The sequence below is a fragment of the Echinops telfairi genome, unplaced genomic scaffold (genome assembly GCF_000313985.2).
Source record: "Echinops telfairi isolate 266 unplaced genomic scaffold, ASM31398v2 ScPeMD7_2291;HRSCAF=2852, whole genome shotgun sequence".
Lineage (NCBI taxonomy): Eukaryota > Metazoa > Chordata > Mammalia > Afrosoricida > Tenrecidae > Echinops > Echinops telfairi.
Genome location: NW_022106189.1, coordinates 9333056 through 9359579, shown reverse-complemented (window position 1 = coordinate 9359579; position 26524 = coordinate 9333056). Strand labels below are relative to the sequence as shown.

At 44.5% G+C, this 26524-nt stretch overlaps 1 protein-coding gene across 2 annotated transcripts in view; it reads left to right on the top strand.

Moving 5' to 3' along the window:
- ABCC12 (ATP binding cassette subfamily C member 12) overlaps positions 1-26524 on the top strand; it is a 95483-nt gene that overhangs the window by 46490 nt on the left and 22469 nt on the right. For both annotated transcript variants that reach the window (XM_045293798.1, XM_004704692.2), the window contains 11 exons: positions 5921-6045; positions 8472-8544; positions 10065-10268; positions 13405-13539; positions 13649-13724; positions 13808-13879; positions 18703-18792; positions 19395-19498; positions 21555-21752; positions 22505-22731; positions 25243-25380. In XM_045293798.1, the coding sequence (XP_045149733.1) occupies positions 5921-6045; positions 8472-8544; positions 10065-10268; positions 13405-13539; positions 13649-13724; positions 13808-13879; positions 18703-18792; positions 19395-19498; positions 21555-21752; positions 22505-22731; positions 25243-25380 (1442 nt within the window). The remainder of the gene's footprint in view (positions 1-5920; positions 6046-8471; positions 8545-10064; positions 10269-13404; positions 13540-13648; positions 13725-13807; positions 13880-18702; positions 18793-19394; positions 19499-21554; positions 21753-22504; positions 22732-25242; positions 25381-26524) is intronic.

Genomic DNA, 26524 nt, shown 5'->3' with positions numbered 1-26524 from the left:
GGGAAGTCTTGTGGATTCAGTGAAATTGTAAGCATCTCAGTGCTGGCAGGTGTCTCCACCTGGTTTCTCCAGCTCAGGGCAATAGCGTAATTCCATGTGTCTTGTCAGCTGCAAAGTCTCCCAGGGAGTGAGCAGAGACAGAGTGTCTTCTGCCTCCAGGCAGGAATACAGGAGTTCCCAGAATCCTCAGGAGAAGGCCATGCCCACGAAAAGGCCTCATTGGCTATTATCTGATTTGCAGGCGAGACTCCACCCCAAATATTAAGCTCTCTTTATTTCCACTCTGCTACTCCTAAAGAGATGACAGGGAAGGCCAGATTGCCTTTGTCTGTGGGAGGGAGAGGTTAGGGTGCCTCTGAAGACATGAGGGACACTAGGTTCAGAACACTTCCATCAGATCACTTAGTTGATGTGACTTCTTTTAATTTCTGTGGATTCTTCTGCTTTCTCATTGGAAAGTGGATGTGGGAACTGAATCAGGTGCGTCTCTGAGGAGTTGCATGTGTGTGGCTCTATGATCATCTTAAAGTAGCCAAGCACGTTAGAGCGGTATTACCCAAATCTTCACCTACTAACGTGACATTCTCCACAGCATCATGCACAAGACATTGTTCAATCTCTGCTCAGGTATCTCCAGTGATGGAAACCCATTTTATGACCAGGTCCTTTGCTGGAGCACTTTGATTTATGTTAGAGTAATACCTACTTCCTTTGTACTACATCTCTGTTGGTTTGCTGGCTGGCAAATTTCTTAGAGAAAATAGAACTCATCTGCTATGGGACAATGGTGTGGTTAACCCCCCTCACTTATTTCTGGGAGACATGGTGGTTAAGCAAGTGGGCTCTGGACCACTTCGACTCACCATCCGTCTCACTGACTTACTGGTAACCTATTTTTGGTTAAGTTCCCTCATCTGTAAAATGAGGTGAAGGAGGGTGCCATGAGGATTAAATGAGAAAATAGTTAGAAATAGAATAATTCCCCATGCCAGTTATAGTAATAAGCATTCTGTATGGATTTAACAGAGTGCCTGTCATGTCCTTGTTACATGTTAGCTATTACTGATTTTGTTACCATTATTGTTACTATCATGATTTCTTCCCCAAGTATAATAGTCTCTGTCCCTTGGATGATTCGTGGGGGTGAAATGTCACCATATCATTTGCCTGTCTTTGCTGCCCTTCTTCTCTACTTGACTTTGACACACTACTGCTGCCTGGGGAGCAGCAGGTCTGAGAGCCAAGTTCAGCCTCTCATGACCCTCTCTCATGAGAACTTGGGATCATCTTACGTGAATTTGTGTACTCAGAGTAAAGACTGGAGCCCATTAATGCTTTTCAAAAATAGTGATAAACGTATAGGTAATAAAATAATTGCAATTTTAATTCCCTCCCCCACCCCCCAAAGCTAAACCTGTTTCCATTGAGTTGCATCCAAAGGTTACTGACAGTATAAATATTTATGGGAACAGATAGCCTTATTTTTCTCCCAAAGAGTGGCTGGTAAGTTTGAACCTCTGACTTTCTGGTTAGCACTTAACTCATGGTGCCAGCAGTCTTCTTCACTAATACAGTTCAGTGATACAAATATGTTCATCATGTTGTTCAACTACTACTAGTCTTGAATTGTTTTCATTACTTTTAATGACGCCCAGTGCCCTCTAAGCCCTGAGCTCTCCTTTTCCCTCCTGTCTACCTGCCCTTGGTAACAACAAATACACTTATCTATTCTTATTAGATAAGACCTACTTATTCTAGGTATCTTGTATAAGTGGGGATCAGACAGTATTTTTTTTTCCTTTTGCGACTCATTTATTTCACTCTATGTGATAAGTTCAAAGTTCATTCATGTTATAACATGTATCAAGACTCAACTTATTTTTTCCTTTTGGCTCTAATAATATTAAGTTTGTTTAATTTTTTCCTGCCTTCCCATTTAGTATCTATCCTCTAGTTAGTGATTTACACACTCTGTCCCTCAAAACTGGGTAACATAAAAGAATGTTTTTGGTAGTGTGAAAACCTTTTCTTGAATTTTTATAATAGTGGTCTCATATAATATGTGTCTTCTTGTGATAGGCTTACTTTAGTCAGCATAATGACCTTCAGGTTCATCCATGTGGAAGTGTTTTATAGATTCATTCCTAGTCTTTAAAGTGACATAGTGTTTCATTTGTGTGTATGCACCATAGTTTGCATCTACTCTTCCACCGATGGGCATTTAGAGGTTGTTTTCATCTTTTCACTACTGTGACTAGGGCTGTGATGAACATGGGTTCATTGTCATGAATCAAGTAGAAGGATTACTAGGGCATATGGTATTTCTATTTCCACACAAGTTGCATCATTTTACAATATGACCAGCAGTGTATAAGAGTTTCAATTTCCCCACATCTTCACTAGCATTTGTTGTTACCTTTTTAAAAAAACTTTGCTAATTAATGCTGGGGTGAAATAACTCAGTTGCTGTTTTATTTTGCTTGCTAATGATTGCAAGCATTTCTTTGTGCTTGTTGGCCATCTGAATGTCTTATGTGGTGAAGTGTCCGATCATATCTTCTGCTCATTTTAAAACTGCATTATGTGTCTTTTTCTTGTTGAGCTGTTGAAATTTTCTGTACACATTAGAAACTAGCCCTTTGTTTGATAAGTCATTGTTAAATTTTCTCCTCTAGTCTATGGGTTCTCTTGCACTCTGGTAGCGAAATATTTTAATGTACATAAAATGAGACATTTGTGTACATTTAAAAATGAGACGTTTTAGGAGGTCTGACCCATCTAGCCTGTCTTCTTATGTTTGCATGGTCTCCATTATATTTGCTAGCATATTTTTGCCATATACAGGGTCTCAAAATTTGTTCCTAGTTTTTTACTGATAGACTTCATAGTTTTAGGTTTTAAATTTAGGTCTGTGATCCATCCTGACTTCTTTTTTGATATGGCATGACATATAGATTCTGTTTCATTTTCCTGCAAACAGACACTCGGGTTTTTTTAGCACTATTTGTCAGAGTCTATCTCTTCCCAATTCAGGGATTTTCAGCACGTTGTAAAATCCCAGATGTCCACAGGTGGATGGATTTACTTCTAAGTTTTTAATTCTGTTCCATTGGTCGATGTGTCTGTTGATGGGCCAGTACCAGTGTGCTTTGACTTTGTGGAAGGTTTGAAGATTAGGGACTGTGAATCTTCCAACTTTCTTCTTCTTTGGCAGTTATTTGCTTATCCCAGGTCTCTCTCTCTCTCTTTTTTTTTCCATCACCAAAGTTGGTGATTAGTGTTTACATCTCATTAAAAGATAATGTTGGAGCCTGAAATAAACTTAATTATATATGTAGAGCCCTTTGGTAGTAGTGACATTTTCTTAATGTTAAATCTTCTTATCCATGAGCAAAGTACTTTCCTCCATTTATGTAGGTCTCGCCTATTCCCCCCCCCCTATTCCTTTTTAAAAAAAAATCATTTTATTAGGGGCTCATACAACTCTTATCACAATCCATACACATATCAATTGTGTAAAGTGCATTTGTACATTCATTGCCCTCATCATTCTCAAAACATTTCCTCTCCACTTAAGCCCCTGGCATTAGGTCCTCATTCTTCCCCTCCCGACGTGTCCCTTCACCCACTTTCCTGTTGTCCGTCCCCCAGGGAGGAGGTCACATGTAGTTCCTTGTAATCGGTTCCCTCTTTCCAACCCACTCTCCCTCTACCCTCCCTGTTTTGCCACTCACACCGCTGTAGGGATCATCGCCCTGGATTCCCTGTGTTTCCACTTCCTATCAGTACCAGTGTATCTCCTCTGGCGTAGCCAGACTTGCAAGGTCAAATTCGTGATTTGTACTTTTCTTTGTGTCGTTCTCTTATTTCTCTGTTTAAGTTTATTGCTTAGTATTTCATCTTTTGGGTAGCTATTGAAAATGGTATTGTTTTGCTACCTTTTTTTCAGGGTTCTCTTGGATTATGTAAAAAATCCAACTGATATTTTTGTGTGCTGATCATATATCAACTTTTGCTGAGTCATCCACAAAATCCCAGTACTTTCCTTTCTGAGTCTTTGGGATCTTCTATGTATAGTGTCAAACTACGTTCAAATAAAGATAATTTTACTTCTTCTTTGCCAAATTGGATGCCTTCTCTTGTCCTCTAGCTCTGGTTAACACTTCCAGAATAGCACTGAATAAGAGTGATGAAAAAAGTCATCCCTGTCTGATTCCCATTTGCAAATGAAATGTGTTCACTGTCTCCATAGCGACTAATGTTGACTGCTCATTTTGAATTCCTTTGTCTTTATGTAGTTCTAGATGATATTTTGCTTATTCGTCCATCTATTGATGGACATTTATATTATTTACATCTCTTGACTATTGTGAACAGTGCTACAATGTACTTGGGTATATAAGTATCTGTTTACATTTCTGCTTTTAATTCTTTGGGATTGAGATAGTTAAGGTTTACTGTTACAACCTGGCCGATAAACACATGTGGGATTAATTGAAGGGCAGAGAGATAAAGGTGAGCCTTGCCTTTCCTGTTCTCATATCTCTTGCTTTCTGATGGTCAAACCAGGGTGTGGCTGCCTTAGCCAGTTCCCTGCTTCAGCTGGAAGCCACATAGACCTGCCCCGATGCAGCCTTGGGTGCTGGAGCAGCCTTGTGGAGACCCCTGCCAGCACTGAGATGCTTACAAGCTCACTGATTCGGCTTTCCTCCTGCAGCCGGCATCATTGCGTGTGTTTTGTGAGACTGAGGAGGACTTTGCAGATCGGTGTCAGACATATGGGTTAATGTTGGACTTATGGACTTGGACAGCACTGGGTTGGGATGCTTTCATAATGTACACTTATTCTTTATATAAAACACACACATATATATGTATATGAGTTTCTGTGGATTTGTTTCCCTAGTTTATCCAGACTAATAGAGGGATATCCACTAAGGAGGGAAATTGCTGGATCATACAATTCACAAAGCCATATATATATAAATTGCTGGATCATACAATTAACAAAGCCATATATATATGAGTTTCTGTGGATTTGTTTCCCTAGTTTACCCAAACTAATACAGGGATATACACTAAGGAAGGAAATTGCTGGATCATACAATTCACAAAGCCAAAACCTGTTGTTGTAGAGTTGATTCTGACTTAAGGCAAACCCATGTGTTATAGAGTAGAACAATCCCAGAAGGTTTTTCTTGGCTTCAGTCTTTATTGAAGAAAACAAACAGGACTTTATTCCATGATGCTGCTGGGTAGGTTTAAGCCACCCATCTTTAGGCTAGTAGTTGAGCACAAACCATCTGTGTTACCCAGGGACCTTCATATTTGTCATGCATGTTTTTAAAAGTTGAAGCTTCTAATGTCTTAAATGTGAAAAAGAAATCCTCATGAAGCTGGCTTTTCAGCTTCTCTTGGAAAATCAGAAGCTCTGGGTCTGCTTTTTTGCATGGCACTAATTCCACAACTGAATTGAAGCTGTCACATATGACAGGGAACGCCGAGCCTTCATTACAGTTGCACAGCTGATCAACCCCCAGCAATTAGCTGAGAAAGCTTAAGTGGGTCCCAGGTCCAGTCAAGACACTGGGAGAAGTGCCTTGTGACTGGTAGCTACCCCTCGAGGTAGATTTTGGTCTAGTTGGCACACAGGTGCTAGGTGTGCTAATACCCCTGTAGCTTGTGTTCTCCACTTTGCAAAGAACGCACCATGCCTTTTCTAAATTATTCTGTTTCCTGTCCTCATTACATCCCCTGCATGGTCCCTTGCAGATTTTTGTCTTTGAGACAAAAATCACTTGGGCATAGTGTGACTTCTCGTCAACCCTCTTCATGATTAGTGATGTAAGGGTCCAGTGAAAATTTGAGGAGAACTCGGCGAGGGTTAGCTTCTGAATGTTCTCTGATATTGTTGCTTCAGATGCAGTTACAGGAAGGAATTGTGGCAGTCAACGGAACTTTAGCATATGTTTCCCAGCAAGCATGGATCTTCCACGGAAATGTGAGAGAAAACATATTATTTGGAGAAAAGTATGATCATCAAAGGTAATATTGACTTGGAAACCCTGAACACTTTAGTATAGCAATAGTAGTAATGTGCTTCTATTGGCAAAGTATGTTTCTCTAATGAGTTCTGATGAAACATTCATCAAACCCAAATAGGTGTTGTGTTTTCTCTTGCTAACCCAGGAGCTCAGGAGAGACATCTTCTACAGACCTGTGATTACACACTGAGAAGTCAGAAGAATTAGTACTTTATTCCCAGGGCAGCATATGTTCTGAGGTTCTCTGTAACAGCACATATGTTGTCTGATGGAGAAAAATGAACTCAACATGTTTGCTTTAGGCTGAGTAAGCAAAACATTGCATGAAATTGTGAGCACTGGGTATGGGATTAATTGACCCTTAAATTATTAACTGACATCCGGTTTACAGAGTATATTACCTTTAGTGTCCTCAAAATTATTTAATGAAAAAACAAAGGTCAAGTCATAATTGATACACTTTGGACCATTATTTTTAATTTCTGGAAAATAATGCTCAGTATATATTTCTATGCCAAATTTGGTATGCTCTGATATGCATTCTCTTATTTGAGTCCCATGGCTACCTATTTAAGCGGATTCGGTTATCATATACATTTTGTACCGATGAAGAGACTACGGCCCAGAGAGATGAGTTGACCCACTCAAGGTTAAAGTTATTAAATGGTAGAGTCAAGTCTTGGCTATATATCTTAACCGCCAGATTAGCATCATTGTTCATGTTTGTGCTGAGCCACCCTGAAACCTTTCCAAGCACCATGATGCTGAACATTAAAGAAAAATCATTTGGTTTTAAGACTCTGGCAGTCAACACTCCAGTGGGTGGTTTGGACTTTCCTAACTTAGTAGTTAAACTAAAAGAAAAACAGATCTTCCCTTGCTAACAGATGTTGGCCACCAGGTGGATTCTCAGCATGTCCATTCCTTTTCTTCTCTGGCCCTGACATCCTGTCCTCAGGATGGCTCTGATGGCAGGAAGGGCTGATGCATGCCGGAGCTCTTGGCATCAGCTGGAATTCTCTACTCAACAGTTCCTTTGCTGCTTCTACCTGTTCGACCAGAAGAATGAGCATATCTGTCCTCGGGAGGTTTGGCCAGAATGCTCCATAGAATCAAGGGCTGTGATATCATTAGGAAAGGCAAATCACTCGAGGAGAGGATCATATGTGGTAGCGGATCAGGTCTGCAGAAGAGTGAGCGACCCTCAGTGAGACAGATTGATCCAGTACCCGCAGCCATCGTCTCAAACACAGCAGCAGTTGTGAAGATGGCACAGAATTAGGCATTTTAAACACAGTTTTATGAGCACTTCGTCCACACGTCATACAATACACCAATACCATCATATCAAGAAAAGTGTACAATTGCCACCAACATTGCTTTGTTCCGTTATACATAGATCATTAGGCGTTGGGAGTGCAACAACCACCCACCCCTCCCTAGAAAGCCTTTTCTTTCCAGGGCACGGGACCAGAATGGCAGTGCAGCTCTTTCATCAATTCAGATGCAGGAAAGCAACCATTTACCAAATGCCTGCAACAAGTAGGACACCCTAGGAACACAGGGATGGTTCAGATAATGCTCTGCCCTCACGGTGCTCCATTCTGGAAAGGGGTAGAAGGGGTGCACAAAATTGATGGTTCACTGAGTCCAAATGAGTCAAGGGAGTCTGTGGTGCGGTTGTCAGAGGCAGCCGGGATCATCAGAGTGTGGGATGAGAGAGGGAAGAATGGAAGGCATTTTAATTCAGCCTGAAGGATGAGTACTCCAAATCAAAGTCACTGCCATGGAGCTGAGGCTGACTCATAGTGACCTTGTAGGGCAAAGTGGAATTGATTCTTGTGGATGCCTGTAACTCTTAACTCTGTAAAGGGGTAGGATACCTAATCTTTCCCCCGTGGAGCAACGGGTGGTTTTGGACTTCTGATCTTATAGTTCGCAGCCCATTGTATAGGCCCCTCTGCCACTGAGGCGGCAGCTAAGGATGGGTACAGCATCCTTCTTCTGTGGCATCAGCAGCAGAAGGTCTGCTCCTCGGGGGATATTGTTACTTGAGGTCAGAGGAAGGAGGAGGGAGGGGGCAGCTTCATATTGGAGAAGAAGTGCTGAATGCCTTTGTAATGAGAACATTGAAATAGGTAAGAATAGTAATAACTGCTATTGATGGAGAATTTGCAGTGAATCTGACATTGTTAGAGGTTTTATATATATGTCCACAATTCATTCTCATTACAACCCAATGAGATTTTATATACTAGTGGAGAGTGAGGGCCAGGGATATATAGTACTTGTCGCCCAGATCTGGTTTTCCACTCAGATTATTGTCACTCCAAAGCTCCTGTTCTTACCCACTATGTTCTCTAGCCCTAAAATTAGTACAAGTGGTGGCTGGGGAGTCTTTTTCACTTGTGACCTATGTGTCCCCAGGTATCAGCACACAGTCCACGTCTGCGGCCTGGAGAAAGATCTGAGCAGCCTCCCTTACGGAGACCTGACAGAGGTGAGCAGAGCCAAGCGCTCACGACCACTGTAGCTGGTGGGTAGCCCATTTATCAAAGTCCATCGGGCGGGAGACTCAGCTCACCCCTGCTTCATATTCCGCTTCCCCAGAAAACAGAAAGGGCCCAGGAACTGCGAGGAAAGCGAGGGTACTTCCCACCCTGAATTCTCCAACTGGGTTTTTGCTTAGTGGAAATCACAACGGACATGACAGAGACCGCTCACTTGTGATTGGTTCAGTGAGGTCATTTTCTGAGACTACAGATCATTTTAGGAAAAGTTCTGGTGGAAGCAATTTCTTCACCTTGAGAGCCTGCTTTGTTCTCTAAAGACCAGGACCCAGGGTTGCGTCATATTGTTAAGGTTTCGTGTCCCTTTTTGCCTCGTTGATTCTGCTCAGTCTAGGAATATAAAGATCATCTCCAAATGGTGCCCTGTGGGATGCTTGTCCAAACACCTGCCTCAGAGACCTGTGCTGGGCCAGCCGTTCAAGTGATTCAGGGATATCTTTCTGTCTCCCATTCTCCATTCTGTCCTCTGTATGGTCTCCATTCTTTCCCTAGATCTCCAAAGAAGATCAGAAAGGTAGAACTTTCTGAAGAAAGACAAACCAGGGAGCAGCATCTTTCTACACTAGTGTCTTCATCTACCTGTGTCAAAAAAAGGTCGCACTGCCTTCCTGGTCTAACATTCAAGGCCTCCCTTACTCTTTCAAGTTTTTCTTTTGACTACCATCTATCCCCTACATGCCGGTCAAAACGTCCAATGACCTTCCAGCCTTTCTGTGGCTGGTCCTGATAGGGTTACTATGGAGACTAACTTCCAAGTTCCAATTCCAAATTTACCTTCTTGAGGAAGACTTTCTGGAGTCCTAACTTCTGAAGTGTGAGCCATTATTATGTGTGTGAGTACCTGCCCACAAAATGTTCACTTCCAGTAGACAGAGGGATGCATTCTTGTTCAGCTTCCAGGGCCTTGCCCCATAGGCACGGCTCAATGAGTGTTTCTTTTGAGTTTAATTGGAGAGGGTAGAATAAGGAACATGACAGACATTGTTTCGGTCTTGGGAGAACTCACGGTTGCCTGGTGGGGATAGTTAAACCACAAGTAGGCAAGCATAAAGCCACCTTTTGATCTACTCTCAGCCTCTTATTCCTCCTGTTCATATGTCTGTTTTCCAAGAGATTTCTGCTCAAGTGATTCCCTTTGGCATTAATGATCATAACTCCTCCCCGTGATGTACATTGTGAAAGGAGTGTGATGGGACAGGTACTTCTGACTCAACATAACTAAGAAAGCCCCTCTAGTTGGTATCCACAAGGCTTCCTGAGAAGTATAGCTCTTCCACTTACCAGAGTTTTTGATGGGCTCAAGGAGTCCCTGTACGATGGGAAAGAACCTGGCCATGGTGATTCCAGGTCTTCCTGTCTTTTTCTGAGTTCTGGGAAGTTTCTGTTCTCTAAGAACTTCAGGGCATCGGGTGGAGTCTAATTGTGTGCAACACCATTATCCTTTCTGCAGATCGGGGAGCGAGGCCTCAACCTCTCTGGAGGGCAGAGGCAGAGGATCAGCCTAGCCCGCGCTGTCTACTCGAACCATGAGATCTTCCTCTTGGATGACCCCCTGTCAGCTGTGGATGCCCATGTGGGGAAGCATGTCTTTGAAGAATGCATTAAGAAGACACTCCGGGGGAAGACCATTGTCCTGGTGACCCACCAGCTGCAGGTGACGGGGACTGGCATGCTCCATGAGGTCATGGGTGGGTGTGACACTTGATGCTTGGATGGTCACAGAGTCTCTTCTGCTTAACCTTGCCTTTCTCATCTGAGTCTGGACAGCATAGGGGAAGAGCAGGGATGTGTGACTCCCCCAACCATCCTGGTTTCTATTTCGTTCTGCCTACATCTCAAAGCTCTGCACCCTGTGTTTCCAGGGAGATAAGCTGCAGTTGAGAGGCCTGTCCTCTCTGGGGATCTGGAGGGGGATGTCGGATACCAGACAAAATAGGTCTGAATTGTCTTTCTAGGAGTCCTCGTGAACCCCCAAATCAGACCAGTGGTGGAGGAACTGATCTGGAAAGCCCGGGCTGCAGATTAGTTGGAACTATACTTACTGCACAGGGTTGTCAACGCGGTGACTGACCACCGTGCTTTTCTCTTAAGGTGCTTCTGGGTCCTCTTGGAGAAGGGATTCATAATTCATCAGTTGGGGATCAAGGGATCTCAATTCTGGGTCAATCTAACAAACTCACCAAACGGCAGCATGACCTCAGGCAAGAACCAGGTTCTTGTCACGTGTGTAATGAATGTGTTGCTGATCAGGCCTCTTTTCCTTAGAAAAAATTAGGGATTCTACCTTCCCCCAAGGTCATTTTAGCATACTCTTTTGCATGTTAGAAAATGCAGGCGACCACCAGGTGGCACTATCGTTCCGTTCTGGTTATCCAATGTGGGGGAGGAGGGGTCTACAGACCCAGAAGGAGCCCAGGGAGATCTTCCAGAACAATTCTTTGCTGCTTTGACTCTGGGCTCAGGGCAACCCAATGGCTGTGAGTGCTTGGGTTAGGTGACTGCTTTTCTGGTACTTGAGGAAACAAATGAAACGAAGCCAGCACGCTGGCCACTGGAATCCTTCCTTGTGAGGGTTGCAGAAGAAAGCTGGCCTCCCTGTGGTGACTTTGCAGGTGGGGCTCCACTGCCAGAGGCACTTTGTCAGGAGCTGGACAGATGGTGTGCCCAGGTGCATGAGGGCAGGGGGCTACGTGAGGCTTTATCCTGTCACGGTTTTCCCATCTGGAAAATAGGCTAATCAAGCTGACTCCTTGATTGGGCTGTGTGTGGGAGGTGGAGACCTAAGAGATGGGATCAGGCTTTGAATGAACAATTAGGAAATACTGTGAGAGGTTATTTTCAGGGAAAAGACACCCGGCATTAAAAGCCAACCTACACCTGCTTGGGTTGTTAGAGAACTGGACAGGGAGCTGGGCAGTTTGTTTAAAGGAAACATAGAGGCTGGAGCTATCCCAATCCCCTAAACTGCTATTGTTTGGCCATTTGGTTATCACCCCCACCCCCAACACACACACACACACACACACACACACACACACACACACACACACACAGAATGTGTCAGGTATACAGTGGTCAAACAAAGATATTTCTCCTAGGCTTCTAAAATCGAGAGCAACCAAAGCTGATTTGACATTGGTTGGCCCCAAAATACAAGATACCTCGGAACCACCTTCAATCATACAGAATCTTGGCTAATTCTAGGAGCGGGCTCCCTGTTCTTCACAAGGGTAGATCCTATGGGGAAAGGTTCATCTTATTCTAAAGCGAAAGGGAACTCCTCCTGGCAGAGCTGTTTGATTTCAGGCGTGATATGGAAATGAAGGAAAATCAAATTAGAGATACAGAATTGCTTTGGGCCAAATGTAGGATGCCGTCATTAAATGCTGCTGTATTTTTATCCCCTAGATAGAGCGACAGTGAGCGCCTCAGTTCAGGAGTGTGGCCTGCCATTGGGACTACAGCACTGTCAGCTTCTCCTAGGCTAGATGAAGATGATGAGTCCAGCTTGTAGATTGTTTTAACAGAAGAAGGCTCTGTTGAACTTGGCATTTCACCTCGCTACCAAATGATAATTCTTGGCTGCAGTGATTTTTGCTCATTCCTTTTCCAAATCTCCATAATGAGATTTCTTAAGAGGGCAGCACATTCGGGAAATAGTAGCAAAGGAAAATGCACCGTGCTCCAACTTGACAGCTGAAGGATGCTTTTGTGCTCATGAGAACTGTGGGTACCCGATCAGTGGCAGATCTCAACCAGGGACAATTTTGCACTCCTCCGCCCCACCGTTCAGGACATCTGACAGTGTCTGAAAGCACTGAGTGAGAAAAGGCCAGGGGTGTTACTAAAATTTTATAATACACAGGACAGTCCCTTACAACATAGAATTTTTGGTCTGAGCTGCTCTGCTGGAGAAAGATGAAGCTTTCTGGTTGCGTAAAGATTTACCGCCTTAGAAACCCCATGAGCAATTATGCTCAGTCCTATAGGGTTGCTGTAAGTCAGAACTGACTCACTGACAGCACGCGCATGTCAATAAAGAATTCCTGGTGGCACAGTGGGTTAAGCACTGGACTGTTAACTGAAAGGTCGGTGGTTCAGATTCACAAGCCAGGCTGTTCCTCGGGAGAAAGATGAGGTGCTTCTATGGAACAGTTCTACTTAGCCCGATAACCCAGCAGCTACTCCATGAGAGAAAGATGTGAAACCCTATTTCCATACAGAAAAGTCATGAGAAGCCTAGGGAGCAATTTGACCCTGCCTTGCTCCTGTCTGAGTCAGCATCCACTTATAGCAATGAGTCTTTCTGTGTGGGTGGCACAAGGGCTCGGCTACCACTTGAAAGGTAGTATGAATCTGTTTTGAATGGTTGGTCACAGCCATTGAACATTCGATGGAGTACAGTTCCACTCTGACACACATGTGGTCACCATGACTCAGAATTGACTTGAGAGCAATGGACTTAGTGTTTCGGCTTAATGTTAAGAGTGAGCTCCTGGGTGGGACAAATGGTTACAGTGTTTGGCTGCTAAATAAAAGGGTAGAGGTGAAGCCTACCAGAGGGACCTTGGAAGAAAGGTCTGATGATCTTCTAGACAATCATTCATGATTGTGTTAAGAAACACAAGCCTCCTCTGACACATGTGGGGTAGCCATGGATGTAATCTGTAGTGCTGCAGTTAAGAAACCCTTTCCTAGATGAGTCCAGGACCCTGTGGATGGGGGTTTTGCATCATGCGTTCCCCACTCTCACCAAGGCAGAGCTCATTGTTGACTGTCTCTCTCTGCAGTTCCTGGAGTCCTGCGATGAAGTCATTTTGTTAGAAGAAGGAGAGATCTGTGAAAGGGGAACCCACATGAAACTGATGCGGGAGAGAGGGCACTATGCAAAACTGATCCATAACCTCAGAGGGTTGCAATTCAAGGTAACTCCAGGTATTTGAGAGGGAGCGATTGGAAGTCTTCCTAGGTAATTTTTGACTTGGGAGAAGTTCTATCATTTAGCTTTTAAAAAGAATTCCCTTATGTCCCCAGGATCCTGAGCACATTTACAATGCAGCGATGGTCGAAGCTCTTAAGGAGAGCCCTGCTGAGAGAGATGAAGATGCCGGTACAATCAGAGTTAGAATCAAACCTCTCTTATTTCCCACGGCTCATGAATGGGCACAGATCTGTCTTTATTTCTTACCCTAGTTTTGGCTCCAAGAGATGAGAAAGACGAAGGGAAAGAATCTGAAGCAGACTTTGACTTTGTGGATATAAAAGGTATTTGCCATTCATTTCCTTCAGTTCTATAGTCGTAAGTAGTTGTTGAGTAGCTGCTCTTTGGGATAGCAAAGTGCAGCATAGTAGATGCCATTTGGGAGACTAGCCTGGGATGGTCTGTTGGAATGTGAGCTTTGGGCTCTGACTGCCTGAATTCAAATCCTGGCTTCACTACTTAAAAATGTGTGACCTTTGGCAAATTGTGTGACCACTCCGAGCCTTACCATCATTGTCCCATCATAATTTATCACAAAGATTAAATAAAGAACTGTACTTAAAGTGGTTAGCATAAGGCCTGGCACGTCAAAACTGCCAGTAGTTTGCTGTTGTTATGAGAGACCAAAACAAAGCACAGGGACTCAATTAAAGTAAAGCAAGCACAACTGATACTTCGGATGCCTTATCGGAAAGACCAAGAAAGGATTGTACAGCAATAGAGGGAGCAAAGCCAGATCCGGTTAGTTACTCTTTCAACAAGTACTGGCCACTGAGGTGGGCTGGCAAGAGTAAGATGAAGCAGCGCTTGCCCCATCCTTATTCCATGGGGCTGACTATAAGAGGCCTGCTCAGGATCAAAGGCAAATGGAGACTCATGAGAAACTATGATAAGAGAAATAGGAGTGAAGGAAGGAGTGTCTCGTCAGAAAGGGCTTAACAGAGGAGGGGACCTTTGGACCGGCCCTTCAAGGATACGTAGGCATTTAGCAGAGATGCTGTGGTGAGAAGGTGGGCAGTTGGAATGGCATGGGGTAGGAAAAGGGTTGTGGGAGATGAACCTAGTGAGGGCCAGGGGTGGCCAAGGGGTGTTGCTAAACACTGCAATTCCCAGACACCTTAGACACTGTTATTGTCCTGCCTCGTGTCCTCACCACATTGCTGAGACCCGCTCCAAGCCTCACCCTGTGCTGGGCCTGGAGGGACCAGAGAGCAAAACCCATAGGCTCACAGGACCCCCAGCCAGATGGCTTCCCAAGCGAGAGTCCTGTTCCCAAGTGATGTGTAGCTGAGAAAATAAGCAAACCAGTTGGTGTATTTCATCAAACTTAGATGCCATCCATTTTAAGATCACTATCATTTTATGTACCACTTTGAAAGCAAAAATCTCGGTCAATTAAATGATATGACATGCTATCAAAGGGAGGCTTATCCTGATTTCAGAGCTGTGAAAATGTGAATCTTTGAACTGATGAAACTTGGCAATATTAATGGTGTTTCTGACAAAGGAACATGTTTGAAAAGGCAAAATAATTATCTTGCTTTGTAAGCCTCCCTGACAGAAAGGAGATGCCCAGCAATCTCTTCTGTACTGCCCCACGAAACTACAGGGTAGGGAGTCCTCACGAACCCCGTTCTCTGTAAAGCTTTATAGAGAAATCCTGACCATTTCACCCTAACCCTAGGATAAACAACTGGACTGCTAAGTGCTCTGAAAGCTACTGAAAGGGAAGTGGTTTACGAACAACTCAAGGCAGCGCTGCCATCCCCCTGCTTGGTTCCAAAGTATTTTCTGAAGATGGAAAGAGCCTAGGCAGCACACCGGCAAGGCTGAGGGGCCAGAGGGGGATCTTACCACCCCCTTGAACTCCAGGACCTCCTCCATTAGGTTCTGCCCCTGTGCCGAGGCAGTTTCCTCGTTTTCAGCCCCAGAAGGAGCCACAATGAGTGAAAGTCAGATGGAATATTTTCAAAACATGCAAAGGTTTCCTGGAAGAGAGTCTAATGTTGGCCTTCTTCAGCAAGGCAGGTGCCTTGGAGGTGTGAAAGCAGTCCCTGTCAGGGAGAATGCACAGTCCTAGTGTGGGACTCTATGCGTCTTTCTAGCTCTATGTATCTCTGTTTATAGAAGCCAAGTATGGTTTATGATTATTCTTTGGGGTTGACATTTCTGTGCCTCTCTATGGAAGAGAGGGAAGGCAAGTGCATTAGCTCTGGCTTCTGGAAGCTGCTTTAGCCAGTATCGGTGTGTCTCTCCGTGATCTCTGTGAGAAGCTGACAGCCATGTTCCCTTTACCCTGGGAAATAGAGAAGACCTGGGAAAACCATGGTGTCCCTAGGTGGTGAAAATGGTTAAAAGCTAACTCCAAGTTTTGTGCCTTGAGTCCACCAAGAGGAAGCTCAAGGGAAAGGCCTAGCTATCGACCGCTAAAAGAATCAACATTTCTATGGAGCACAGTTCTACTTGGTCATACCTGGGGTCATTATGAGTTGTAATCAACTCAAAGGAAATTGGTTGGTTGGTTGGTTTTGAAAAAGCCATAAGGGCTAAAGATTTCATACAGCAGATGCACCCTGATTACTTCTACAAGGTGTAATTACTGAGAAGACAGGAACCAGCTCTTTCCTGTTGATCTCTGTAGTAGATGCTAGAGATTCCTGGGGGTGGTGTGTGTGTGTCAAACAGTTAGTGCACTTGGTTGCTAACAGAAATTCAAGTCCACTCAGAGCCCCTTCAGAGAAAAGGCTTACTGGTATGCATCTGAAAACAGTCTTGGGAAACCAGATAAACCATACTTATGCTTTGACATCCAATGGGTCTTCATGAGGCTGGTTTAACTCCATGCAACTGCTTTTGGTAGCAAATGATGTTGGGCTCTGCCACCCAGGTTTCCTCGTTGTCTTTTGAGTGCCTGCAGCCCCTTTCCAACTGTTGCTATCCATTTCTTTGCCTGAAGGCAGAGAACACCAGGCACGATTCAAGCTGGTGGACTGTGCCCTGAGGTGCTAGGATCAGATCAGCACAAGATCAGCAGTTCTAACTTATCAGAAAGTTTGTGGGAAAGAGGTGGGGCTGTCTTGTTCTGTAAAAATGAAACATCTCAAAAACCCCAAGGGGCAGTTCTACTCTGCCCCATTTGGTTGCGATGAGTCAGAAATCAACTTGATGGCAATGGGTTCGATTTTTTGTGGTTTATTTGTTTTGGTGGTTTGCTTGGGCTGCTCACCAAAAGGTTGATGGTGCAAATCTAACAGCGGCCCCACAGCCCCCCACTGGAGAAAGATGGGGCAGAATGCTTCCATAAAAATTACAGGCTCACAACGTGGTTCACAAAGACAATGTTTTGTTTGCATCCTAGTTTGTCCAATTGAGGTCTTAGAAGTTTGATCTTCCCCTATCTGGATAAAAGAAGAGTGAAGAAAATCGAAAATACCTGGAAACAATCCAGTTGTCTTAATGAGCCACGAGAACTACAGCCTCCATGACCTTGAGACCAGAACTAGATCGTACTCAGCCATCAGCTGCCCTGAAAGAGCTCGCATTAGAAGGGCCTGGATAGAGTGGGGAAAAATGTGCAACAAAATCTTTAAAAATATGAGGCTTACTGGTTGAATAGGGACTGGTAGAATCCCTGAGAATATGGCTCTTCGTCACCCTTTGGGTCTAGAACTGAACCGCCTGCCATGCATCAATTTTAAGGGAAAAAACAGCCAGGTCTACCTTGGGGAGGTATGCACTCTTTAGAATAATCAACCATTTGAAATAAAAAGAGCAGCATTTACCCAATGGCAGCTCAGAAGGATTCGGAGCGGCCGAGGAATGGAAACAGGCAACACTGGGAGGATGAGGGATAAGGGGACATTGAGGGGCTGCGATCAATGACAGGAAACAAAGTGCGTATAAATTATAGAATGGAAAACTAGTTGGCTCTTTTAACCTTCACCAACTTCACAATAAAACGTAATGATTTACAGCCTTAGAAACTCTATGGAGCAGTTCTCCTCCGTTCTATGGGGTTCTGTGTCAGAACCAACTCTGCGGCAGTGGGTTTTGGTTTGGGGCACAGTCCTCAACCAATAGCCAATGTGAATTGGTGTAGAAATATCTCAGCCTCCTCTCGTCATGTGAAGAATCCCCGTCATGTGAAGAATCCCCGAGGCACTGCCCCGACTCTTGAGTTTTCTCTGTGTGGTATTGAGCTCTGGTCACTCACGGAGATACCTGACTGAATGATGTACATTTTATTGACTGTCCTCTCTTCCCAATAAACACTTTCCCACCCACCCCTTTCTAATTGCTGTTGAGTCAGCTCTGACTCATGGTAACCCCATGTATAACAGCAAAGCTTTGCTCCAACGGGTTTTGAATGGCTGTTTTCAGTACTGCTCGGTAGACTTGAACCACTACTGTTTCGGTTTGGAGCTGAGCACCCAGGGACTCCCTCAAACGACTACTTTGATATCCTTTTCTTAGACAGATTTGCTGCTGGAAGAACCAAAAATGGTCGCAGCATCCCAGCGGTTAGCACATACCCATAACCACCTGCCACTGAGTTGATTCTGGACAAAGGAGAACGGCCCTACAGGGTTCCAAGGTTATAAATCCATATGGAAGTCGATTGCCACCTGTTTCTTCCATGGAGTGACGGGTGGGGTCAAACTGCAAGCTTTCAGTCAGAAGCCAAGTGCCTAACCGCTGGCTTCTTTGGTACATGTTATTTCTTGTTCTTCCAATTGCTGTCGAGTTGATTCTGATGCAGAGCAACCTTATAGGAGAGTAGAACTGTTCCCTAAGGGGTCTGAAATGATCAATCTTCACAGGAACAGACAGCCTCATCTTTATCCTGTGAATCTGCTAGTGGGTATGAACTACTGATCTGGCTAATATTTCTCAAAACTCCATTTACAGAGCTGGAATGAAAACCAAATAAAGTAAAAGAGCAAAACGGTGGGCATTTGAAAGCATAGTACAAATGGAAGGCATCGTCATAATTGTGTGTGTGTGTGTGTGTGTGTGTGTGTGTGTAGCATGCAGATAATGTGTTTAGCTCTCAGGGCGGCTCACCCCCCAGCAGTAAATGCTAGTGCATGTGTCTTTGTCTCCGTAGCTCCTGTACACCAGCTCGTCCAGAGCGAGTCCCCCCGGGAAGGGTCAGTGACCTGGAAAACGTATCACACGTACATTAAGGCTTCTGGAGGTTCGGTATAAAACAACGGGTTTCTTGATTTCATTTGCATTTTAAAAATCCTGTCTTAAACTGCTGGGTTCACATTTTATGATGCCTTTAATAATTACTCTCTTTATGCCAGGCTGTTTGTCAATTTTTTTCACCCTTTCTTCCCTCCTCACCCCTTTAAAAATCTAAAGTCTGATAATACAGTCTTTTAAATGGAATCATTCTTTATCTTCATTAAAGCTGCCAGACTACTTTATTGAAACTGAGGGAGCAGCAGCGTGACCCAATGATGTTTCTTCTGCAGCAGAGTCCTCTAATCACTGAGAACAGCAGAAGTCAGCTCCCTGCCTCCCATCTCGGGGCGAAAAACGCACTTTGTCATTTTATTCCCCTTCTCTTCCCAATGAGATTGGCCTTTTATTTGTTTATTTTTAGAGAATAGCAAGTTGCTTTTAGTAAAGTGCACATTGATGGGTTTCTCAACATCCCAGGCTCCAAAGCCCGACTGTTTTAATGGCTAAGAAGGTGGCGCCTAGACTGGGGGGTGGGGGTCATTTTCCTGTTGGAGGCTGAGGAAGGTCAGCCCCCATCCTAACTCTGGGGGCTTCTTCCTCATCTTACAGGGTACCTGCTCTCTGTCTTCGCACTGTCCCTCTTCCTCCTGATGATTGGCAGCTCCGCCTTCAGCAACTGGTGGTTGGGTCTATGGCTAGACAAGGGCTCTCAGGTGAGTTTCCCTTTGGCCCCAGAACCAGGCATCCTCAAACTACAGCCCACGGGCCACATGTGGCCCGCCAAGGACATTTATCTGGCCCGCCGGGTGTCTTTGTCCCATTTTGTTTTTTACTTCAAAAGAAGATATGTGCAGTGTGCATAGGGATTTGTTCATAGTTTTTTTTTAAACTATAGCCTGGCCCTCCAACGGGTCTGAGGGACAGTGAACTGGCTCCCTATTTAAAAAGTTTGAGGACCCCTGGAGCCTTAGACTGTGTCTTGGAGCAAAGTGCTTGCTGGCGGATATGACCAGCAGTAAGACCCTACCAGGTGCTTTTGGGTGGGTTGGGGTCCATTGCCAACATTATACAGTGGAGCACCCTGAAATCCTTCCTGCTATTCAAGTCCAATAGGACATGCAAGTTTCACAGTGCCATCTTTGAAAGTGTTGGTTAAAAGGATTGTTTGGTGAAAAATGACATGTTTGTGGAGGTGGCGGCAGTCCAGGGCCCGTGGGATAGATTCCTTTATAGCCACTGTTGCGAGGGGCCTTTGAGGAATTGGGTTGGGGTCAAGAAAGCCTAATACAGCATCGTGTCTTCCTGCCTCTGAGGAGAAGCTGGCGTTTTGTCTTGAATACTGCTCAGTGCTCAGCTCTCCAGGATTCACTCCACAGGAACAGAACAATACTAGGGCCACACTGTCCTGTGATGTGCTGTAGTGTCATTGCTCCTCAAATCTCTAGTCCGTCCCAGGGCCTTTCTTGGGAAGGACTGTAATAGTCTGCTCTCACCTGGGTTTTCGGGAAAATGGCCAGCTTTGGGCCAATAGTTTTAAAGCTTTTCTGGAGCTCTAGGGGGTGTTCTGGGGTCATCTACCTATCCTCCAGGGTTAAGTTTCAGTGTAGCATTGTTGCTATAACAACCAAAGTGAGGAAGTAATGGAGAGACTTGTATATGAGAGGGGTTGCTACAGCTTCTCTGAGTTGGGCACAGCTTCCTGAAAGCACTGCCCATGGGAGAAGCCAGTGGGTTACCTGTTCTGTGCAGAAATAGAACAATCTCTAGAACACGTGTTTTCCCATCCTCTTTGGCTCCTGGAGAGCCATTCCTTTCCTTGGAGAACTTAAGGTTAGGATCAAAGTGGAACCTCCATCTCAAGCTTGGTGCTAGCCTGTTGTCAGTATGCAGCGGTGATGGCAGACCCACATGCTTGCCCTACCCCTGACACTAGTGGGCACAACCTACAGTGCAGCAATAGCTCTTCTGCAAACTGATCCTATGATCTCCTCAGGGTTGCTTTTGCTTTTGTGGGTGATCATCCATCAGCCACCTCTGGTTTACATTTCTACCATTACTGTAATCGGCAAAATTGCGTTTAGAAGAAAGGTGCTTGTTTGCTCCCCAAAGGCAGTCTTGACTTTTAGCACAGGGCCTGGAGAAAAAAAATGCAACTGCTAATTTCTTGGGAGCAAATATGTTATGCTAATATTTTTCTAGCAAAAAATGTATGTTCTCACCTGCATGGGATGGAATTCTTCAAGGTCCCCCTGTGCTCTTTGGCACTTTTTTTTTTTCCTATCAGGGACTCCAGGGGATTGGCCCCGAGCCCTGTGGATAAAGAACAGGGAGAAGCCTTAGAGAAGGCCTGTTGTACAGAGAGCCCCCCTAAATCTCGTTGAAGGCCTGATGGCTTCTGCCAAGCATTTGGCGATTGACAGCGAGTCCCTGACTTCCTGTCCTGTCTGGGCTGCTTCAGCCTTATACAGCCAGCTTCATAGACTCCAGGTTTCCCATGACTCAGCATCTCCTCTGATCTCCTGAGACGCAGCCAGCAACAGAACGAAGGCCTCCAATTGCCTAGTTTGTCTGCTTTGCTTTCCTGTAAACCCAGAGCCTCTGTGGAGTCATGGCTGCCTAGGAAGAGGACCCTGTAAGGCTCAAGGCCCCCAAAGAGAAAAGATTTGGATTTCACATATGTGACTCGCCTTTAACAAGTAGACACTTTGAAAGATCCTGTTCTCTTAAACGTTTCCCAATGCTGTGGACTTTTCTTGTTTTTCTCCAAAGATGACCTGTGGGTCCCAGGGCAACAAGACCACGTGCGAGATTGGTGCGGTGCTGGCAGACACGGGGCATCATCTGTACCAGTGGGTGTATGCAGGGAGCATGGTATCCATGGTGGTGTTTGGTATTGCCAAAGGCTGTACCTTCACCAAAACCACACTGATGGCATCCTCCTGGCTACATGACCAAGTGTTTGACAAGGTACCACTTCCAGAGGCAGCGTGTGCATCTGATTACTCGCATAAAAGGGTTTACTGTTCCGGGGGTAGAATTTTCATCTTCCATGTGGGAGACATGGGCTTGGCTTCTGGCTTCTGCAACTAATTTTGAAGCCATCACTTATTTGTCAATAAAGGCTTTTTATTGCTCTGATGTTAAACAAGTTTAAGCAGTTTCCAGCCTAAGATAAATTAGGAAGAAAGGCCTGATAATCATGGGACTGACAGTAGCAGTAGCAGGCAGCATTTCATTCCATTGTGTATAGGGTCTCTATGAATTGGGGGCCAACTATACGCCCGGCACTAGGTGGGACCCTGGGAACACATACAGCCCTCAAAGAGCTTACAGACTAATCTGGTAAGAATCTTCCAAGTACACATAGTTACCAATTTCAAAGGCAAAATGTGGAACTTTGATTCTCATCATAGATTGATAGTTCTCCCTCCTCCAAAGGTACCTGCCTCCTCTACTCCAAGCTGCACCCTGGTTTGGAGCAGAAGCCTGGCATGAAGGACTCTCTCTGGAGTTCCCTGTAGAGACTGGACTTCTCTCACATTCCCCCTCATCCAGGCATTTGCAGAATTGCAGAGCGCACTCACCTTCCCGAGTGAGTCTGGCCCATTGTGTGGTGCCTGGGAGAAAGCTGGGCCTTTTGCTCTGTGATTTTCAATCCCAGTGGCCGGGGTTTACTAAACACACATCTTGACGGTTTGATTCTCTGTTTTTATCCACAGATCTTAAAGAGTCCAATGAGCTTCTTTGACACGATTCCCACTGGCAGGCTAATGAACCGTTTTTCCAAGGATATGGATGAGCTGGATGTGAGGCTGCCATTTCATGCTGAGAATTTTTTGCAGCAGTGTTTTATGGTGGTGTTTATCCTGGTGATACTGGCTGCTGTGTTTCCTGCGGTCCTTTTAGTCCTGGCTGGCCTTGCTGTGGGCTTCATTATTCTCTTGCTGTAAGTTGTTGCAATGGTTCACAAGGGGAAAACACCCATACACATGTCTATTTCAGGCTGACTAAGTGCATCTTCGGTTAGCTATACACAATGTTCGATCACCACGTGATCTTGAGTGATGGCTGCCTACTCTGATGTTGGAGCTCACTGATTTTAATGCCAGGTGCTCTGCTAAGCACTTTGTATTCATCCTGAACTGTTAGCCTCTGAACAAGTCTGCAAGGTAAATATTAATAGAGGTTAAATCACTTGTCGCAGGTCAGGAAAGTAGTAAGGGTGTCTGCTGATAATGTTCTTAGTCACCATTCCTGTTACTGCAGATCCAGACCAATCTTTAGTTGCTCTGAGCTTTGGGGAAAAAATCACCCCACTCCCAGCTATTGGTGTGGTTAGGGAAAACCTCAATCTGAGTTGCACTGGAGACTCCTGCTGGGACTGGGTCCACAGTCAAGTCCATCCCACCTCCAAAACAAGAAAGCAGCTATGATCCCAACCTCCCAATGTGGAGACCTGGCTCTTCCACGGCCCTAGATCCAGCAGGTCCTAGGGTTCTCAGCAGGTAGCATTGGTGGATATTGCAAGAGGGCCAACGGTTGGGAACCAAAAACCTCAAGTCCAAGTCCTAACTCAATTGCAAAATTAGCCAGATGGTGTTGAATTGGTACAAGAAACTCTGCAAGCTTTGGTGTCTTCATCTATAAAATGTCAATCATTAAAATATATGCCTCAAAAACCTATGTGTACACATATACACACATAGTACAAGTACTATATGACTCACCGGTTTCAGAGACGTTATTGTGAGGATCACTTGTGATGATATGACTAAGTATATACTGTAAAATAGAAAAGAAACACAATGTTATACAAGTTCAGAGAGTCCACAGAAATCAACAAAATATTATTGCTATCTCAGATGTGCCCAGCTCTGGGTTACATGGAAGATCGTAAAAAGCTTGTTAAATTGTAAAAGATTCAGCCCACACATCATGAACTTACTCCTACCTGTCCACAGGGCTTGTTTTAATCCAGGGAGCCTCAGATATGAGCTTTAGAGAAACAGCTCTGGCTACAGCATGGAGGATGGATGGAGCTGCAGAAAAATCTGGCACAGCTATTGGATGAGCATCTCTTGAGACATAGAATCTGAGAGAAATGATGACGTAGGCCAGATGTAGGCAGCAGACATAGGAAGAGGAGAGAGGAGCGAGCAAATCAACCGAGAATAATTGGGATTTAAAAAAATACTTCTTTGCTTGTAAATAATACTTTCTAATCAACACAAAATAATTGAGGTTTCATTACTGGTGTGGTTTTGTGAGGTGAGTAGCTGAATAAGTGGGGAGGGTCGTACAGAGAAGTAATACAGAAGGATAAGGTGTTTGGGTAATGATGATGATAAGTTTGGGTTTAGAAATTTCAGGTTTGTAGTCAAGCCTGTGGATGGTGCCAGTGGGCAGTGGACAATGAGGATGTGGGAATACACTGAGGGTATAGAGCTGAGCTCCAGCAACCTTGGCATCTGGCTGGGGATTGGAGTGGCTGCAGGAGCCACTTAACCTCTGCCTCCCACTGCCTCCTTGGTAATCTTGAAGAAGGACCCATGCCTTCATATCCAGCCCAAAGAGTTTACTGTGATGACCAAAGGCAGTCATTACGGAGATAAAGCCTGACCTGGATGTCATCCCTTCATGTGGCTTCCTTGGGCTTGTGCTCGTTCCTCCTCCCTGCAGGTATCTGGCCAGTGTTATCATCTGTTCTCTCCTTTTCTGCTGTTGGTTTACTGAGCAAACATTTGTTTTTCCTCTGTTCTGCAGCTCCCTTTCTTGTTGTAAGGGCAATTCAGGTCAAGGCTGTCTCTGATGGGATTATGCAAATCTTTCCAACTCACTTAAGCTCTAAACTAATGAGGTTTTCCCCTCCCCTCCCTGGGTTCATTTTAACTGTTAAATCTGGAGGCCAGGTCCATTTCTGAGGTCATTGATCACATAGGCTAGGGGTGCTGGAACTCCAAATGACAGGACAGTTGCAACTGCCTTAATAGGGTTTGTCTCTAAAGGCAGCTCTTGAGGCTAGAAGGATGCTTGTTCAAAGTTACCTTTGAAAGTTCTTTTAAGAAACCACATGCTGGCAATTGACACACCATGTTTTCCTCCAGAATTGGGATGGATCCCATTGGTTAGGTACCAAACATTGGTTGGTTTTTATTTAGACTTCATTTTATGATAAGACAAGCATCATATTTTGCAAAGCAAGATGCTCATGTGACAAGAAGCACTCAGAAACGAGAACAAATGAAGAGCTGGTAGACTTATAGTTCTCTGACCTCCACCTCTTACACAACCCATCTAGAGGAAATAGTGGCCAACTTATTTTGCCCAATTCGTGGGTACACGCATGTCTCTGACTTAAACTTTGTGCTGGTTGAATACTTTACTGTGTATGTGTTAAACGTGGCCCCACCAAAACACCACTTTGTGTCCCTCTTAGCCCCTCTTGATTTTCCTGCAGTGTGTTCCACAGAGGAATCCAGGAGCTCAAGAAGGTGGAGAACATCAGCCGGTCACCCTGGTTCTCCCATATCACCTCCTCCATGCAAGGGCTGGGCATCATTCATGCCTATAACAAAAAGGAAAACTGCATCAACAAGTGAGTCCTAGCAGCGCCTGGGTGCAAGGTTCCCCATTTGATGCCTAACCACGGACAGGATGCCATCGCAACAAGTACCATTTCTGGCTCTGAGAAGGGAAGTCTGACTCCCTGGTGACTGGTCCTAGATGAAGAGCTGAAGTAACTGAGGAGAGGCACCTTCTAGGATGCTGAGTCTTGCTTCCTAGCATTTAGGAGGGGCCCTCTGAAGAAGTGAATAAGGGGAGCCATTCAGTGACAGTTTCAGTATGAGGTTTCACATATTTTATCTTTCACTATAAATGTAAAGTATATTCACTTCAGGAAAATATGGAAAAGTAGAAAAAAGAAGTAAAAAAAACCCACTCATAGGCCTGAAGCCCAAATCCTATTACTATTTTTAATATTAATGAAAATTAATACATTCCCTCTTGTCTTTTTTCCTCTATTCATAAGGCTTTCTTTTCCTTAAGTATTTTTTTTTGTTTTACTTAACAATTTAAAATCGGAGCACACACAATCAGCAACCCCAAATTCTAAGAACACAAATCACACACATAAAGTTTTTATTGTTGCTCAATTCATAATGCAGTGGGAGCCCATAGAGGGTCCTGTTCTACACTCAGATGCAACTTCTCTTTCCATCTGCAGTTTTGCTGTAAAGTCCCCTCTAGGACCCCTTGCATCTAACTAAGAAAGGGGGAAAGAGGAAGGTGCTCTGAACCGTTTTTATGGAACAAACATTGGAGACACACATCACTTTTGTATGTTGGGCCAGAAGTCCGTTACATGGCTTCATCAACAGCAAGCGGGGCTGGGAAATAAAGTCCAGCTTAATCCATAAGAGGGGGAAATGGAGTTTGCTGAATTTATATCAGATTATCTCACAGAGATGTTTCTACTTTTCTATCTTTTCTTTCCTAAAAACTAACACACGTTTCAATCTAATTTCATCCAGTTTTCTCTCACGCTGTCCTTACATTTTCACTACCCATGATCTTAATATAGGCTTGGCATCACAGCTTTATCTTTACTTCAATCATGAGCTAATTTTGTTGCTAGTTTGATGTGAACCTCATCAGGAATCCTGCACACACACATAGATCTTTCCCATGCCCTAGTTGTGAGGAAAAGGCTCCTATCCCATGACGCTACTCATCTGCTT